General features: G+C 35.7%; 1 protein-coding gene across 1 annotated transcript in view; it reads right to left on the reverse strand.

Moving 5' to 3' along the window:
• The window catches only part of EDNRB (endothelin receptor type B), a 34384-nt gene extending 14885 nt beyond the window's left edge, over positions 1 to 19499 (reverse strand). The window contains exons 1-2 of the mRNA XM_075850261.1: positions 19345 to 19499; positions 18154 to 18689 (exon numbers count right to left, since the gene is read on the reverse strand). Coding sequence (XP_075706376.1) covers positions 18154 to 18612 — 459 coding nt within the window. The 5' untranslated portion in view covers positions 18613 to 18689; positions 19345 to 19499. The remainder of the gene's footprint in view (positions 1 to 18153; positions 18690 to 19344) is intronic.
• Positions 19500 to 19761: the final 262 nt, after the last annotated feature.

Below are 19761 nucleotides of genomic sequence, written 5' to 3' on the forward strand. Positions count from 1 at the left end.
AACACTAAAAAGCTAAATACTAAAGCTTCAGAGCCGACTAAGAAGATAATTATAGGTTATATAGAAATGATTTTTCACCCTCTACCACCAGGTATAGTCGGTTTAATAGGTGAAATGCTGGTGACAGGTTCCCTTTAACACCCATTCTCTTTTTTCTGTACAGGCTTACCAAAATGGCACTGCTTAGTAAACCCACAGTGATTATAATGTTATATTGAATGTAACAGAAGGTAGTTGCACGGATGAACTTATATATATAAAAGAATATATATGATCACATGTAAGTGTCTACACTCATTCCCATCTATGTCTCATTACTGGTGGATTGGCACACCGATGGAGGAATTTACTGGACAGCCATGAACAAGGAAGTCGGCCAATAAATTAGCAGTTGAAAAATTAGGGGCCAATAAATTATTCATGCACAGGGGCCCCCTGTTGTTGGTGTCCATCCCTGAATAGTTGTCTCTTGTGTTCCTTTTGCGCGTGAATATACTCAGAAAAAAAACCTGGGGTTTGTGTTATTAAATTAGTTTCCTAGGAAAGCCTGCAGCAAAATTAATAAAATGTCAGCTGTGTTCTTGGAAGCCGTGGCTACAAAATGATGGCCGCACATGGCTCTTCGATCACTGTTTGGACATCTTTGGTAGATTTGTAACCAGACTCTGCTGTAGGATATTTGAATTCCACTATTTCTATTTTCTGGCTAGAAAAGCATTGTGCTAAAGATTAAATGTCATGGTTTATAAAAACCTGCTGAGATAAATGAGATTGTTATCTTTGTGACTATATAGCCAAGGAAATGACTGGATATATCTCAAGTAACATGATTTCTATTTGCACAGTTTGTTATCTTTTTGGGGTAATGTTTATGACTTTCCAGATTCTGATTTTAATCCTTTTTTTAATTTACCAGTAAGTTCATAAATCTTATTATTATATGTCAGACCAAACGTGTAACCAAATGTGTTACATTTTATTGCCGCATAAAACAGTAGTAGAATAAAGTGTTTGCAACAGTGTACTAGCTTCATAAAGTTGTTCCCCTTTAGATGTATTAACTGTAAAAAATGATGTTAATTCACAAAATGTGACCTCTTTGACTGATGCCTGTCTAGAAGTTTGATACGGTGGTGTAACTATAGGGGGTAAAGAGGAATCGATCATACCTGGGCCCGAATGGTCTCTGCCCTACATGAGGAGACCAGTACTATAAATGATGCATGATAGTTGGGGGTCCTGTTATAGAATTTTCATTGGGGTCCCTAAAGTTTTCCCCCTGGTTGGTGAGATTCAGAGAATGGAGGTACTAATACCATAGAATCTAGAGACATCAGCTAATGTAATGTCCGTGGCTGCGGGCCGTCAGCTCCAACCTCCTCCTGACAGCCACGAGTCGGCAAGCGCTGGCCCCAGCCTCCTCCTCAGGAGATGCCAGCACTCGCATCCACTCACCTCAGCCGGATCCCATAGGGTACGCGCACACGCTCGTGCCCGCTCGTGTCCGCTCGTGCCCGCTCTTAAAGGGGCAGCACGCGCACCGGACCTTTGATGAACTTTGAACCCGTGAGTTCCCTGGACTATAAGAGGGGTCCAGCCCCCTGCTTCTATGCCTAAGCGTTGTTAATGTTTCCTAAGTTTGTCTCTGTGATGGCCTCCTAGTGTGTTCCTGTTTCCTGTTCCTGTTTCCTGTTCCTCGTTCCTGTTCCTTGCTTTCCATACCATCCTGGTCGAGCACTGTGCCATGCCAAAGTCGTGTTGTGCTTTATCCCACGTCTGACCTGCTTCATCTCGCCTGGCGTCTACTTGCTGCCTAGTCCTAGCCAGCCTGCCTTACTGCTGTCCGAGCTGCCACAAGTACCTATACGAACTACCATTGTCCTGTGCCCTTTTGGCCAGCTGTCATACTGCCACAGACCCTTCGTGACAGCTAATATGTATCAATGTAGTCAAAGCATGTACATTTTAAAACATCTGCTTAAAGGGAACCTGTTATCGACAGTGTGCACCGGGAACCGGGAGGTAAGCTGTCGCCGACAGGTGTCACTCCACTCTTGCTGGCCCGCGGTCCTTTGCCGCTGATTTTGGCAAATTAACCCCTTAATTTTAGGGGTTTCTAGTCATTTATTATAGGAAAAAAATGAAACCGTTAAAAAAGTACATATATTTGGTATCACCGTGTTCGTAATGACCCAAACTATGAAACTATAATGTTATTTATTCCGCACGGTGAACGCCGCAAACAAAATAAACGGAAAACTATGTCAGCATCGCTATTTTTTGGTCACCACCCCTCCCAAGATATAGAATAAAAAGTGATTAAAAAGTCGCATTTACCCCAAAATAGTACCAATAAACTACAACCCGTACCGCAGAAAACAAGACCTCCCACAGCTTTTTTTACTAAAAAATAAAAAAGTTCGGCTCAGAATATGGTGTCTCAGAAAATAAATTATTTTATAGAAACGTAATTTTATTGTGGAAACGCCGCAAAACGTAAAAAAAACTATATACATATTGTATCGCCATAATCGTACCGACCCGCAGAATAAAATAAAACGTAATTTATTGCGTACGGTGAACGCTGTAAGAAATAAAGAATTTAAAACGCCAAAATCGCTGTTTTTTTGTCACCTTAGCTCTAAAAAAGATGTAATAAAAAGTGATCAGGAAGATGTATGTACCATAAAATGGTACCAATAAAAGCTACAGCTCGTCCCACCAAAAATAAGCCCCAAGACTGCTCAATCGACCAAAAAATAAAAAAGTTCTGGATGTCAGAATGTGATGATACAAAACAATTAATTTTTTTAAGAAATAGTCTTTTCTTTGTAAGTAGTAAAATATTTTAAAAAATATATAAATTTGGTATCACCGTAATCGTATTGAGACGCAGAATAAAACTAAAGTTGTTGTTTTTACCGCACGGTGAAAGACTTAAAAACAAAACCCCAAAAACTATAGAGGAATCACAGTTTTTTCCAATTTCAGGCTGCAAATTATTTTTTTGCAGTTTCCCAGTACATTTTATGGTACTTTAAATGATGTTATTACAAACGACAACTCTTCCTGCAAAAAATAAGCCCTCACACTGCTCTATTGACGGAAAAATAAAACAATTATGGCTCTTCGAAGGCGGGGAGTGAAAAACGAAAATGAAAAAGCAAAAAAGGATCAGTACTGAAAGGGTTAAATAATTTCTAATAAAAAAAACATTTATAACCACATATGGGGTATATGGTAATCGGGAGAAATTGATTTACAAATGCTGGGGTGCTTTTCCTCTTTTATCCATTGTGAATATTAAAAAAATCCAAATTTTAGTGGACAAAAATGTTGATATTCATTTTCACGGCCTAATTCCAATAAATTCTACAAAAAACCTGTGGGGTCAAAATGCTCACTATACCCATAGAAAAATTCCTTGATGTGGGTAGATTCCAAAATAGGGTCACTTTTGGGGGGTTGCAAACCCGACATTGCACTGAAAACCAATCCAGCAAAATCTGCACTCCAAAATCCAAAAAGCGCTCCTTCGCTTCGGAGCCCTGCAGTGGGACCAAACAGCCGTTTATTACCACATATGTGGTATTGCCATAATCGGTAGCAATTGCTTTACAAAAGTTGGGGTGCTTTTTCTCCTTTATTCCTTGTAAAAATGAAAAAATTCTATGTTTCCACAGAAAAAAAGTTAATTTTCATCTTCGCAGACTAATTCCACTAAATTCTGCAAAAACAACTGTGGGGTCAAAATGCTAACTATACCCCTAGAAAAATGCCTTGAGGGTGTAGTTTCCAAAATGGGGTCACTTTTGGGGGGTTTCAACTGTTTAGGTACCACAAGACCTCTTCAAACCTGACATGGTTCCTAAAATATATTCCTAAAAAAAGGAGGCCCCAAAATCCACTAGGTGCTCCTTTGCTTCTGAGGCCGGTGCTTCGGTCCATTAGGACACTAAGGCCACATGTTGGATATTTCTAAAAACTGCAGAATCTGGGCAATAATTGATTTGCGTTTCTCTGGTAAAACCTTCTGTGTTACAGAATTTTTTTTATTACAAATGAATTTCAGCAAAAAAAATGAAATTTGTAAATTTCACCTCTAATTTGCCTTAATTCTTGTGAAACGCCTAAAGGGATAAAACTCTTTTTGAATGTGGTTTTGAATACTGTGAGGGGTGCAGTTTTCAAAATGGGATGATTTATGGGGACTTTCTAATATAGAAGGCCCTCAAAGCCACTTCAGAAGTGAACTGGTCCCTGAAAAAAATAGCCTTTTGAAACTTTCTTGAAAATATGAGAAATTGCTGCTAAAGTTCTAAGCCTTGTAACATCCTAGAAAAATAAAAGGACAAAAAAAAATGATGCCAACATAAAGTAGACATATGGTGATGTTAACTAGTAACTATATTGTGTGGTATTACTATCTGTTTTACAAGCAAATACATTTAAGTTTAGAAAAATGAAAATTTGTGAACATTTTTGCTAAAATTTGACGTTTTTCACAAATAAATATTGAATTTATCGACCACATTTTTTTTCACTAACATAAAGTACAATATGTCACAAGAAAACATTCTCAGAATTGCTTGGATAGGTAAAAGCATTCCGGAGTTATTACCACATAAAGTGACACATGTCAGATTTGAAAAAATCATCTGTGTCCACAAGGCCAAAACAGGCTGTGTCCTAAAGGGGTTAAAAGTACAAGTAATTTGAATTTGTGTTGATGAAGGGGGGGGGGGGTATAAACCATTAGATCTCCTTTTAGAAAGAAAAATATATATTTGCATGCTCCTGAGGTGGCATTAATAGCATCAGGCTAAAATTAAGGATGTTGGAAATCATTTCAATAGATATTTGCCTTTTTGCTAAAAGTGTATAATACACTGGTCTAATCTTTGATAAATTTTAAATGGGTTGCACAGGATTCTAAAAATGTGGCTGATTTATTCCAAAAACAGCACCACACCTGTCTTTGGGTTGTGTCTGATATTGTAGCTCCACTCCATTGAAGTAAATGGGGATGAGCTGCAATACCACACACAACCTGTGGACTGCTGTCTCCGTCTCTGTTACATTTATGTTGGCTAATCAAAATTGTACCGGAGATGTAAATCCAGTACTGGTAATAATTTTCCATAAGCCTCCATATGCTAGGTGCTGTGTTCTTCCATAATATCATAAGGGGACAATTACGGGATCTCACTGCAGTTTGCACGCTATTGTGCATAATGGCACTACCTCATCACCATTGATGTGGATGCTAGTTTTTTGCTAGATACACCTTCAAGACTCAACAGAATTTGTTGCTTTAAAGAGGCTCTGTCACCAGATTATAAGTGCCCTATCTCCTACATAAACTGATCGGCGCTGTAATGTAGATAACAGCAGTGTTTTTTATTTTGAAAAACTATCATTTTTTAGGAAGTTATGAGCAATTTTAGATTTATGCTAATTAGTTTCTTAAAGACAAACTAGGCGTGTCTTTACTTTTGACCAAGTGGGTGTTGTAAAGAAGTGTATGAGGCTGACCAATCAGTGACCAATCAGCGTCATACACTTCTCATTTTTCCAGCCCAGCTTCTTTCCCTGCACAATCACTCTGTGCTGTGGATCGTGCTGGGATGGGACAATGAGAAGTGTATGAGGCTGATTGGTCACTGATTGGTCAGCGTCATACACTTCTCTCCACAACGCCCACTTGGTCAAAAGTAAAAACACGCCCAGTTGGTCTTTAAGAAACTAATTAGCATAAATCTAAAATTGCTCATAACTTGCTCAAAAATGATCGTTTTTCAAAATAAAATCCACTGCTGTTATCTACATTACAGCACCGATCAGATTATGTAGGAGATAGAGCACTTATAATCTGGTGACAGAGCCTCTTTAACTTATTTATTTGATATATTTAGATTTACTTCCTATTTACCACAGTGGTAATTCTGTTACTTTTATTTTTAGAGCTTATAAATCAAACAACATTTCCACTTTAGCATACATTTAAGTTATCAATGGGTCATTTATAGAGTTTCTGTACTTTCAAATAACTTTTGATATGTCCTAGAGACATATCAGAAATATTGATTGGTGGGGAACCGGTGAGACCCCCAACATCGCTGAAACAAAAGTGCAGAAGGGATCAGCTGAACGCCCTGCACCTTTGGCTGTGATCCACACTCCTTGATAGGCTGAAGATGGGCTCATAGATGTTCTATGTAAGACATCTTCAGCCTAGCAAGGAGTGACAATCAACTTTATACTATTTTAACAAATCTGGTACTGAAAAACCACCATTACTATTATGCAGAACAATTTTTTATCCATGATACCTTAAATGTCTAATATTTCCAGATGTATTTTATAATATTCCCCTGTAAATTCTTAATGTGAAATGATTTAACTTGAACTAGTAAAAATTGAAAAAAAATATTTTTGGCAACACAACCATTTTTATAGTATTAATCCTACCCAAAAACATAAGGTTTAGTAACCCAATCTTTCAGACCGCTTCTATATATATATATTTTTTAAAGATCTCCAGGTAATTTAATCTTTATAGATCTTCTACTCTGCCTGTAATTTTTACGCCAAGATATGGAATATACATATATATATATATATATATATATATATATATATATATATATATATATATATATATATATATATATATATCCCTTTTAATAAAATCAAAACTCAAGTCTACTAATTTTCCCATATTTCTCTCTACATTACAGTGCATGATCTCAGATTTATGGTGATTCATATTCAACCCAGACACATAAGCAAATTCTTCTAAGTTTTTAATACCGTAAATTTGGTAGGGATATCAATGGTCTAGACAGGTTCTGCAATAGATTATCGACGAAGTGATTTACTTTCCCTTCCCCCCACCCTAATACCATACGTATTATTGTTTTGCCTAATCGTAAATGTAAAAGACTCTATAGCCAGTGCAAGGATAGCAAGAGAAAAAGGACACTCTTGCCCAGTTTCCCTTAAACATTTTTATCTGACCACTCTCCAGATCAGGTAGTTTCACTACTGCTCTGAATATACCAACTTTAAAAAGGTTTATCCGACGGTCCAAAAAGGCGGAAAAAAACCTCCCCAATCACATATATATTGCTTCCCTAATGGTACTACAAAATGTCCAAGAAGAAAAAAAACTTATGAATATATATATATGAATTATTAGATAAGTATTTTGTAACCTCTTAAGTAATCTAGCCAGGGGCCTATCAATTTTAGCCCTGGTCCATTTTAATGCACTCTCTATTTTTTTCTCCTATAAGCACATTTAATTGGGTCTTAATGTTCTGAATCTTTTTAATGAGATATAGCAAATAGGTCTCTTAATTTGCCTTTTCTAGTAAAAAAAATCTTCTCTCAAGATTCATCTATTACTTATTACTTATTTTTTCTTTTTTTTTTTTCTTGCTCCATACTTGATTAGATTAGCTTGAGTAAATGCTTCATGAGGAAGCCTTAGGGTATGTTCACACGCAGTGTTTTCAGACGTAATTTTACACGTCGCTGTCAAAATACGGCGCGTAAAATGATGGCTCGTCAAAGGAAGTGCAGGACACTTCTTGGGACGTTTTTGGAGGCGTTTTTCTTTGACTCTATTGAAAACAGCTCCAAAAACGTCCGTAAAAAGTTTCACGAAAAACGCTGCGAAAATCGAGAGTGGATTAAAAAACTTCTGAAAATAAGGAGCTGTTTTCCCTTGAAAACAGCTCCATATTTTCAGACATTTTTGGTTAAGCGTGTGAACATACCCTTACATCTGCCACCTCATTATCATTAATATATAATTTAAGATCTTCCTCAACATGTTTCCTAATAACTTTATCATATAACAAAGTCCCATTTAATCTCCAAATGCTCATTTTCTCCCCTACCTAACTAATATAGTTTCAATTCTACCATAACAGCGTCATGGTCCTATGCCTGGCAAATAGTAGGCTAGGGATTATTCCAGTACTCAGCATAACCAAATCAATCCTAGAAACCGGAGAGAAATACTATACACTGTTCAGCCATAGCATTGAAACTACCTGCCTAACATTGTGTAGGTCCCCCTCGTGCCACTTAAACAGCTCTGACCTGTCAAGGCATGGACTCCAGAAGACCTCTGAAAGTGTCCTGTTGTATCTAGCACCAAGACATTAGCAGAAGATCCTTTAAATTATTTTCTGTAAATTGCAAGGTGGAGCCTCCTAGGATTTGACTTTTTTTTACAACACATCCCACAAATGTTTGAGCGAATTGAGATCTGGGGAATTTGAAAGCCAAGTCAACACCTTAAAATATAGGGAACATTAGGGAATACCGTTTCCAGGAACAGGTGTGCTTGTTCAACAAGAATGATTAGGTAAGTGGTACGTGAGAAAATAACATTCACATGAATGTCATAGCCCAAGGTTCCCCTGGCTTGCCTTCTTCACCTAGTTCATGGGGGTGCCATGTCTTTCCTAAGTAAGTAAAGCACACGCACATGATGTAAAAGAAAATGCAATTCTTCAGACCAGGTCACCTTATTCGCTTGCTCCATGGTCTGGTTCTGATGCTTACGAGCCCATTGTAGGGCACTCTGACAGATTTTCAGCTATGAAGCCCCAAATGCAGCAAGCTGCGATCCAGTGTGTGTTCTGACACCTTTCTTTCATGGTCAGTACTAGTTTTTCAGTCATTTGTGCTACAGTAGCTCTTCTGTAAATTGGACCAGAAGGGCTGACCTTCGCTCCCCATGCACATCAATGGGCTTTGGGTGCCCATAACTCTGTTGCCGGTTTACCGGTTGCCCTTCCTTGGGCCACTTTTGGTAGGTACTAACCACTGTATACCAGGAGCAACCCACAAGACCTGCTATTTTGGAGTTTCTCTGACACAGTCTTCCATCCATTACAATTTAGCTCTTGTTAGTTGCTCAGATCTATAACTTGACTATTTTTCCTGCTTTCAACACATCAACTTCAGGAATTGACTGTTTGATTGCTACCTAATATATCCCACCCCTTGACAGGTGCCATTATATTGAGATATTCAATGTTATAAACTTCACCTGTCAGTCAACTTAAAGGGTCCACATACACCATTCAGCCATAACAGTAAACATACTATTATGTATTCTCCAAGAATCTACCAGATTAATGTCCCTTCACATATTTTCCCTGTTCTTTGTATATTCCTTAGAAATTGTATTAATACCTGCATTCTAGCCATCTATTAGGCTGCAAGGTAAAGTTAAACTGTCCGTTCCAAACTAACCATTTATAACTTAGATAAAGCAATTTTCCATAAAAAGTTTTAAATGTTATATAGGGTCTTTCGAGGATGCATAATAATTGACTCTGCACAATTCCTATATAAATCACCTATCAAAAATCTTCTAATGGCACAAGACAAGTTTAGAAAAATGAGTCTCAATCTGGAGGGACTTTTTGCTATGTAAGAAATAGGGTGTAATTTTACTAAACATATTATATATCGCCTTAAAAGAAATGTGATAGCTTAACATTTTAAGATGGGAAAAATCTTTTTCTTTATTTCTTTAGATATATGGGTTGAGAAATACTTCTAAGTGCTAATGGACTATCAAATTAACACATGAATTGTTAGTATAGGTCAGTAAGTTTCCATTGAATATTGTTTGACATAACAACACATTCCATTTAAATTGGATTAAGCAGCAAATAGCCTTATAATTGACATGTGTAATTTTAATCTGATTTGGCATGGTTGAAGTTAAGTTGGATGTGCCAGAACAATAACAGATGTTTAATACATAAGCTATGGGATGTCTCTTGAAATAGTACATTAATATATATGCAAGCTTGTTTTAATATATTCTCCACTTTATGTACAATATATACATAGATATTGCCCAAAAAATAGTATATTGCTGCTGCTATTCATGGAAGAAATATAATTAAAGAGTAATTTTCACGTTTTTAAATGAAATGTTTGTATTTCCGAAATTAAGTAAAAAACAACTAAAGTATAGCAATAGTTTGTCCTTAAACTGGTATTCCTTTCATAAGAAATGGGGGAATATCTCTAGGATATGCCATCACTTGATGATAACTAGGGGTTCGACCTTTGGAACACCCACTGATTACCTTAATGAAGATGCAGAAGACCCTTCATCTTTTTCCATGCATATCGATGCTCCTTTTCACCCACTGTGCAAGAAACTGTGCAAGAAATTGAATTACAGCTCAATTGAAGCACTGTGGCCCGTTGTTATGTGGATGGTCCTGGCAGTCAGAGCCCCACCGATCAGAAAACGATGGTATATTCTAGCGATATGCTATCACTTCTGATAGGGGGAAAAACCCTCTAATAAAGCAACAATAACCATGACTTATATCATCTATAGCAATACTACACTTTTTGCTATGTACGGTAGTGCAGTGGTGTTAGTATATAGAACTACATCTTGCAAGTCACTTTTATCACCTTTTTCATTAACATTTAACGTTAGGTTCAGTACTGACACTTGCTTGAAATTTTTTGCATAAAAAATGGAAGAGTAAGGATAATTTGCCAGATTCCTATGACTTGTATGGAATGCAAACTGATATAAAATGTATCAGTTTATATTATTTTGTATTAAATCAGTTAGTTCATAAATGTTATACAAAATGGCTCTCCTTCAGAAGGACGAACATTGTCTCTCTAGTGCCTCCTATAGGTGATTACTTTGTAAGTCAATGGCCGACCCTTTATAGACCAATCTGGCAATCTCTACAATATTTTTGTTTTGCCATTTTTCTTTGAGACTCTTGTATATTTGGCCCCCTGAGGAGTCCAAAACGCGGTGGACAAAAATATGGCATGTCGGGACATTGTTCTCTTTTGTCATTAGGGACATATTAGGACACTTAGTTCTTAGGGCTATGGTCCAATCCACTTTTAGGGACCTCTAGACCCACCCGAGGGCACATTAGAGATAGGAACAGTCCCAACCAGTCTTTTTCTCTGGACTGATGGCATGATCCTCGGTAAATCGGAAAACTCTCCTGATTATCATCCAATGGTGTAAGACTGTTCCTTTTAATCAGATGTATACGGGTGTATGTGTTTAATGTATGTCCAAGTATCATGTGATATCATTAAGTAGGTATACTATCATACTACTTTAGTATCCTTGGAGATAGCAGGTATAGTGTTAATTGTTTGTGTCTGTTTTTTGTCTCAACATATACAGAAATACCCTACATTACGCCATGGCTGCAGCAATAAATTATTAGTAGACCCCATTGACCATTGTAGGTTCGGTGTACAGATATTGGGCTTCTTGTGACACATGTTGGTTTGTGTCTTTTTTGGTGTTTTTGTTTATAAATTACTATATTAACCCCTTGGAGACACAGACAATTTTGGCCTTGTGGACACAGCCCATTTTTTCAAATCTGAAATGTCATTTTATGTGGTAATAACTTTGGAATGGTTTTACTTATCCGAGCAATTTTTCTCGTGACACATTGTACTTTATGTTAGTGGTAAAATTTGGTCGATACATTCAGTGTTTATTTAAAAAATAAAACAACAATATTTAGAGAAAATATGGAAAAATGTTAATTCTTCTAAATTTAACTGTAAATGCTTGTAAGAAAGACAGCTATACCACACAAAATAGGAACTAGTTAAAGGGACTCTGTCACCAGTTTATCAATTCCCTATCCCCTAACTAATCTAATAGGCACATTACTGCTGATAACTACAGTGTGATTTGTGTTAAGAAAAACAACATTTATTATTTGCAAAGTTATGAGCATTTTTTAAAATATGTAAATTAACCTTTATTAGACAACTGCGCGGTAACCAGAGCTTCTCCTGAGAAGTGGAGCTAGCACACAGCCTATGACGCTTTCCTATCAGCATGAAGCTGGCTTCACACAGTATGAGAGACAGTCCAAAGGGAAGTGGCATCTCTTTAAGCAACCATATCTCGAGCTGTGGACCACATAAAACAGCTCTGGTGGCATATGAAAGAGGAGATTCAAATTGCAGTTCTAGCTGTGACACCACCGGAGATATCGCCAGTTGAAAACACAGTCAGGAATGGAAGCTGTATACTATATTATCACACTGTGTTGCTGGGCAGAGAAGGGAGAGAAGCTGTATGCTGATTGGACAGCGTCATACAGAACAAAGTACACTGCCCAGAGCGAAAAGAAAGAGTCATCTCCTATTTGGCTATTAGAGCCACATTACCTTCTGGCAGGACCTAATAGGCTTCCATGCTTTGCAAACCAGTAGGCCATTGTTGGGCCTCTTGTTGCTATTGCAACCATTGGCACCCCCATAATCACGTTGCGAGGGTGCCGATCAGCTACAAACCACCTAGATGTCGTGGTCGCCATTGACTGTGGCAACTGATGGATTAATCGGTAGGGATCGTACTTCACTCAAGCCTTGCCGTTACAGCAGAGTGTCAGCTGTAATATACATTTACCTGACAATGCGCTAACCCCTTGGCGACAGCAATATAACTATACGTGAGATGTCGCCAAGAGATTGGAGGTTACATTTTAACAGTCTCGCCCCATTTGTATTTATAACCCTTTTTATAGACTTGAAATGCGACTTAATAGCCATTAACAGCTATAAGGGTTAAAAGCCAAACCGAGATACCAATCTGTAGACAGCACCATTTCAAAGTTATTGCTCCTTATCAGTACAAAGTAGGGTTCTATCTACAGATGGGTGTCTCTGGATTGGCTTTTAACCTAAGTCACATGTCAAGGCTTTATAAAGGGTCAGACATTGACTTACAGGGTAATCCCATATAGGTGGCACTAGACAGACAGTTTTATTATTTCTGGAGGAGAGATATTTTGCATACTTTTACCCAGGGAGCATTGCCCTCATGGAGAATCAGTGCCTTCCAAGAGTTCATCCAATTTGTTACAAGACCCAAAAATGCTGCATGCCAAGTGTTTGGATCTTGTAAATACAAGTGGCACAAAAGAATTATAGAAAATGTATGCAAATTGACATCAGTAATTCTGTCACTTTGCATTAGTTGTGTACAAATAAATCAAAAAGACAAATGTGCAATAAAAGCTAGTGCGAGTCTAGACTAACACTGTTGTGTGATGCTAGAAAAATCAATTAGTGTCAGAGAGAGAATGATTATGACTGAGAAATGTATTGTCAGTTGAGAAATTGTTGCCTTGTATGCTGGGCACAAAGGTTGTGGTAGCACACAAGTATACAATTTAAAAGACATTGGGGGTAAGCTTATGAAACATTGCAGAGTATTCAGTGAAGCAGATGTTAGATAGCATAATGTAGATAAGAAGCAACAACCAGCACTGTCTATAGAAAAAGCATCTTACATCTTGCTGGAAATGGAAAGGAGGGTGGTAAGTGAAGCAGCTAGCGGTGGAAAGGATTAGAAAGAAAGAATCATGTAGGAAAACATGAAGGGAAAGAGGGAATCAACATATAAGGTACAAAGCTTAGGATGAAAATGGGAAAGTCAAAGATAAGGGAAGTGATAGAAAGGTAACTATAAAAGTGGGTGTAAGCATAATAGAGGACAGGGTATTGTGCATAAATAATGCCAAGGGGCAAGGAAGACAAGGGTTAAGGGGACATCAATGAGTTGCCCAGATAAGCAAGTGGGCACTGACCATAAGAATGTACGGTGTTATATATTAGTCAGCGAAGCTGTAATGTGGAAAGGGGAAGGACGGAAAATAATTTAGGATTGAGGTAAGCAATAGTGGACGTAAGAGACATTGAGAAAACAAAGTGAAACATTTGGGGTGAAGAGAGACATGGATTCACAGCAGTAATGTCTCAGGAGGACCTTATGCCTTGTTACCATGCTTCTTTAGTTGTTATTTCATATGTATACCTCCTACAAATATTACACATTATTACACAGGATTTATTATAGACCTCCTGGATTCCATGCTTTGTGTAAGCCAGAAACGATGAAAACCTTACACCACAAATATAGGCAGCCTTGCTGTATGACTCCTGAATAATAGAAATATAGGAGGACTGCCCACACATGCATGTTTTACATGTTTCTAGGCTCTACATAGCAAAATATTTTATGATGGAAACGTTAATAATGTTCGGTGTTGTGTATTTTTCGTGGCGTTCTTAATGGCTTTTTTGTATGCATTTTTTAGTGCGGCCAGATGTTACAGTCTGCAGTAAACTATCAAATGCACTACACACAACTGCGTTTTGATTTGTTACATTTGAAATCTGCTAGTGTTGTTAGAAGCATTATTTGATGCAGTATAAACGCAAGAAATAATCTGTGTGTGAAGGCCCTATGGTACGGTGAGAATTTTTTTAATCTAACTTATTGGAATATAAATTTATATTTTGGAATTAAAACAATACTGTTTTATTATCTTTAATCTTATTCACTTGCATAACAATGGTAAACATATATTTTAAACATCTATCTATCTATCTATCTATCATCTATCTATCTATCTATCTATCTATCTATCTATCTATCTATCTATCTATCTATCTATCTATCTATCTATCTATCTATCTATCTATCTATCTATCATCTATCTATCTTTCTATCTATCTATCTATCTATCTATCTATCTATCTATCTATCTATCTATCTATCTATCTATCTATCTATCTTTCAAATTTATCAAAACAGTTGGGTTCTTTTCTGATTATTATTTACTTACTAGAATTCTGTAGTGTTATGAGATGATCAAATTTACATATGGTAAATTAAACATTTTAAGTCCATCTCTTATTAATATTAACATTTATTTTAGTTCATATTTATATCATACAACTAAAACCTTGGCAATTGACAGTTGTGACACTAAATATGGTGATGTTTAAGTACAATAGGATATTCACTTCTTGCATAAACGCTTGCTTTTAATAATATGCTTTGACACCCTCCCCCCCCCCCGTTTTCCCCATAGACTTCTCTATAGTACTCTATAGGATTTCAAAAATGTTAGACAAAAAAGCATGTACAAAATTACACTAAATGAAAGACGCCACAAAAAGCCATAAAAAAACGCATGTTACATTTGAAATCTGCTAGTGTTGTTAGAAGCATTCTTTGATGCAGTTTAAACGCAAGAAATAATCTGTGTGTGAAGAAGGCGCTATGGTACGGCGAGAATTTAGTTATCTAACTTATTGGAATATAAATTTATATTTTAGAATTAAAACAATACTGTTTTATTATCTTTAATCTTATTCACTTGCATAACAATGGTAAACATATATTTTAAACATCTATCTATCTATCTATCTATCTATCTATCTATCTATCTATCTATCTATCTATTTATCATCTATCTATCTATCTATCTATCTATCTATCTATCTATCTATCTATCTATCTATCTATCTATCTATCTATCTATCTATCTATCTATCTATCTATCTCATATCTATCTATCTATCTATCTATCTATCTATCTATCTATCTATCTATCTATCTATCTATCTATCTATCTATCTATCTATCTATCTATCTATCTATCTATCTATCTATCTATCTATCTTATCTATCTATCTTATCTATCTATCTATCTATCTATCTATCTATCTATCTATCTATCTATCTATCTATCTATCTATCTATCTTGAAGAAAAAAAAGAAGAGACAATAAATACATAAAATTGATCAAAACAGTTGTGTTCTTTTCTGATTATTATTTACTTACTAGAATTCTGTAGTGTTATAAGATGATCAGATTTAAATATGGTAAATTCAAAATTTTAGGTGCATCTGTTATTAATATTAACATTTATTTTAGTTCATATTTATATCATACAACTAAAACCTTGGCAATTGACCGTTGTGACACTAAATATGGTGATGTTTATGTACAATAGGATATTCACTTCTAGCATAAACGCTTGCTTTTAATAACAGCATTAAGTGCAGTAAACATCAAACAGTAGAACAATAAAAGATATAAAACCAAAAGAAAACATGACTTAAATTATAAACGTATGAAAAAACATTTTGAATACAGTTTTTTCCCCCCTATAAATACAGTTCAGAGCAGCTACAGTATGATTATCTTCAGAAAGTCATTTATAAGAACAATATATATAAAAAAAAAAAACAAGAACTACAGTTCCACATTACTTTCATTATCATTAATAATTTTTTCACTAGTTCATCAATCATAACTTGATACTTTAGCAATAAATGACCCGGGAATGTTCATACAATGTGCATGTAATATATTAAGAAAACGAGCGTTGAAATTCTTAGTAAAACATAATATGGATGACGTCACTGTTTACATGACCACTTAACGCATAGTTAACGCTAGTTATCCTCTTATGTAATGTTTGAGCAATGTTTAGAAATGTAGATGACTTACTTGTCTAACATTACAAATTGCTTCCTCTTTGATTTAACCTCTGTGTCAGGCCCTGTACATTTACAGTACTTGCTGCCCTACTCCCTGCTCTTATGTTATAACACATTGCTTAACTTTTTTTTTTTTTAAAAGATTGTAATTGTTTTGTTGAATAAGTGGATTGCTTAAGGGCGTTTACACCTAACATAAAAAGCAGAAAAGCTTCAAAGGCTAATCAGTCCTCCGTGAGATCAAATCTATGCAACCATTATATATATGAAGTCCAACCATTTAATTATATTACAGCATATAGGGCATACATTAAACATACAATAGTATGTTTTAATATTTGTATGTATATTTATGTGGGTTCTGGGGGGTATCCATATTTATGGAATAATAAAATAAATATTTTTGGACTAAATACATGTCTAAGATTTATTTGTCACACGTTATGTGCATGTGAGACATATATAGATTTTCTGTATTTGGATTATGTCTTGTGGTTATACTTATGCCCAAAGGGTATTATAGGTGCTAATCCATTATATACATGAAGTCCAACAATTTAATTATATTACAGCATATAGGGCACGCATTAAACATTGGCATAGCTGGGCGAATGGTTGGGCGTGTGTTCTGGGTACTGACTTGTAGCGAGGGCCAACAAGCCACTCTGCCTTTGCCTGGGTATATGGATACAGGGCTAAGGCAGAGAACTGAATCTTTCCCCGGGTGAAGGAAGCCTAACTACGACTCTGCATTATAGTATACAAATATGTTAAAATATAGGTTCTCTAGGGAAATAAAATTAAAATAAGAAGCAATACATAATTCCCTGCAAATTTATTGAACAAACTATAGTACGATACCTGACACGTAGTCAAACACACAATACCGAATTCTTATGATAGATATTAGTTCTTCAAATTTTTTTGCATGGAAAATAAGCAGTTGTGGAAAACATCAGCTCAGGTTCCACATTTATTACTCACTCTTTTAGTATTTTAAATAGTGAGACAATATAGATCTAATTCTGTGTTCTGATTTAACTGTTGCCTTCAGAAAGGCAGAATGATAACTCTTAGATACAGGAATACTCCAGGCATATTTCTCTTATTGAAGATTTTAGTTCCTTGGCGTAATTTATTAGAGTGCGAATTGTAGAGACATCTTCATAGACTTGTATTTATGCTAAACATCATGCAATAGCAGAAGCAGAAATAGCGAAATATTTTTATTTTCATTATATCATTGTATTATAGGGGTTTTCCAGTTTTATATAATAAAGTTTAAACATTGTATAATGAAAAGTCCTGCATCTTTCTAATATACTTTGTGCTTTAATTTCTCACCATTTTCCAGATCTTTGTTTGATGTCAGTGAACGAAAATATTACCCATGCCCTGTGAGCTAAACCGCCTTGACTTTGGACATACACATTTAGCAAACAATGAGGTAAACTATTAAAAAGATTTGTGCAACTTCTGCTGATGTATTTAAGTCACAGAGGACTGTCTAGACTGGATACAATTGCATCCACTTCTCAGCTGAGAGCAGGATTAGGTCTGTATGCTCACCCTTTGGGTGTAAATAATGTTTTCATCCACTGACAGCAAACAAATATCTTGAAAATGGTAAGGAACTGAAACACAAAGTATATTAGAAGGATGTATAGAATTTCATTTATACAGAGATTAAGCTTTAATAAATAACACTGAGGACCCCTTTAAAAGATACAATGATAAAACAGAGATGTTAATAAATTGAATGAAGAAATGGAGCTAAACCATATTGTTCTTACCTTATACGTGGTGATTGGTATGTCAATTATGATATGGAGCAGGTCTCCTAGTGCCAGGCTGGCAATCAACAAGTTGGTCTTACTTCTCATGCTCTTGTTTTTATAGATTATTCTCAACAGCGTTGAGTTTCCAATTACCCCGACTATGAATATCAGGCATGATACCACTGTGTTAATATATTTGAAAGTGTCCTTGATCTCGATCTGCTGTCCACAGACTGGATACATCCTACTCTTTCCTGATTGATAACCCTCATTTTGAGTCGTGCTGTGATTTGATAGCTGATGAGCATCTGAAGTCTGGATTTCATTTGTCCTTACTGTTGTGGACACACTTGCCAGCAATGGTATCTCTTTATTAGATAATGGTTGAAGGGTAGGGCTATGATCTTCACCAAGGACTACAACTGCATAGAACAACACTACCGTCAGTCTTGCATACTGCCGTGCAATCTCCATGATGATTAAGGATTGCAAAATTTTGTGTAACTACTTAGAACCGATTGAAACAACTAGCATAAATATCCAATCAGGACCTATATAAAAAGACAAAATATTACTACTTGTGTTTGCTTTGATAATTTTTTTTACCACATTTTAAGACAGAAAATCATTCAACTATTATGCATATACTCTATCACATGATAAACATTTCTATCTATCTATCTATCTATCTATCTATCTATCTATCTATCTATCTATCTATCTATCTATCTATCTATCTATCTATCTATTGCACAGTTTTATTTATTATAAGATATGCATGATATATTTACAGAACATATATGCGTATTATTAATATGTATTTATTTTCTTAGTTGATTTATAACTATAGTAGAGCTGAACTTGTGATTTAACTCTTTGTGGTTGCAATTTTGTAGAATTGAGAACTCAGCAGATTTACCTGCAGTCTATATAAAACCACAGATATGTGATATTACGATGAGTTGTGCCATATAACATACTTAATTTAGCTACATTCGAAAAATATTTGTTTAAATACAATAATATGACATAATAAAAACAAGTATATCAATATTATATATAAATGTAAAACAATGTAAAATAAATAACATATTTGTATCTATGTTCTATAGAATACTAGAAAGCATTATATAGTAAAATGTGGCAAATAAAAACAGCCATTAAATGTTGACAAAGTGAGAAATACTCCTAGAAATGGTCACTTACGTTAATATATATTCCAGTCTAGAATTCAATAGTAAAGATGTAGTGAGGTAATGATTGATCTTCAGCTAGTGAGACGTCCTGGGGAGTTACATCAGGCCGGGGATCTTCTGAAGTGTCTCAATGGACATGGATGGAATGAACATTTCAGACCTTTCTCCTGGTATGTGTGTGTGTGTGTGTCTGAAAACCACTAGTCAAATACTTGTACATCAGTCACTGACAGACCCCGCCTGTTCCCTCCTACAACAACCTATCCCTAGACCACTCTTGTCCCTGTAGTCTGGACAGCATCATTGGTACAGACCAGAGATCAAACCAGACTGAATTCATAGATATGTTTTACTTGGGAGATAGAATAAACACGTTAGCACATAGAATTAATCACTTAGCACATATTTATTATATCTACTCCAAATT

The sequence above is a fragment of the Rhinoderma darwinii genome, chromosome 2 (assembly GCF_050947455.1).
Source record: "Rhinoderma darwinii isolate aRhiDar2 chromosome 2, aRhiDar2.hap1, whole genome shotgun sequence".
Lineage (NCBI taxonomy): Eukaryota > Metazoa > Chordata > Amphibia > Anura > Rhinodermatidae > Rhinoderma > Rhinoderma darwinii.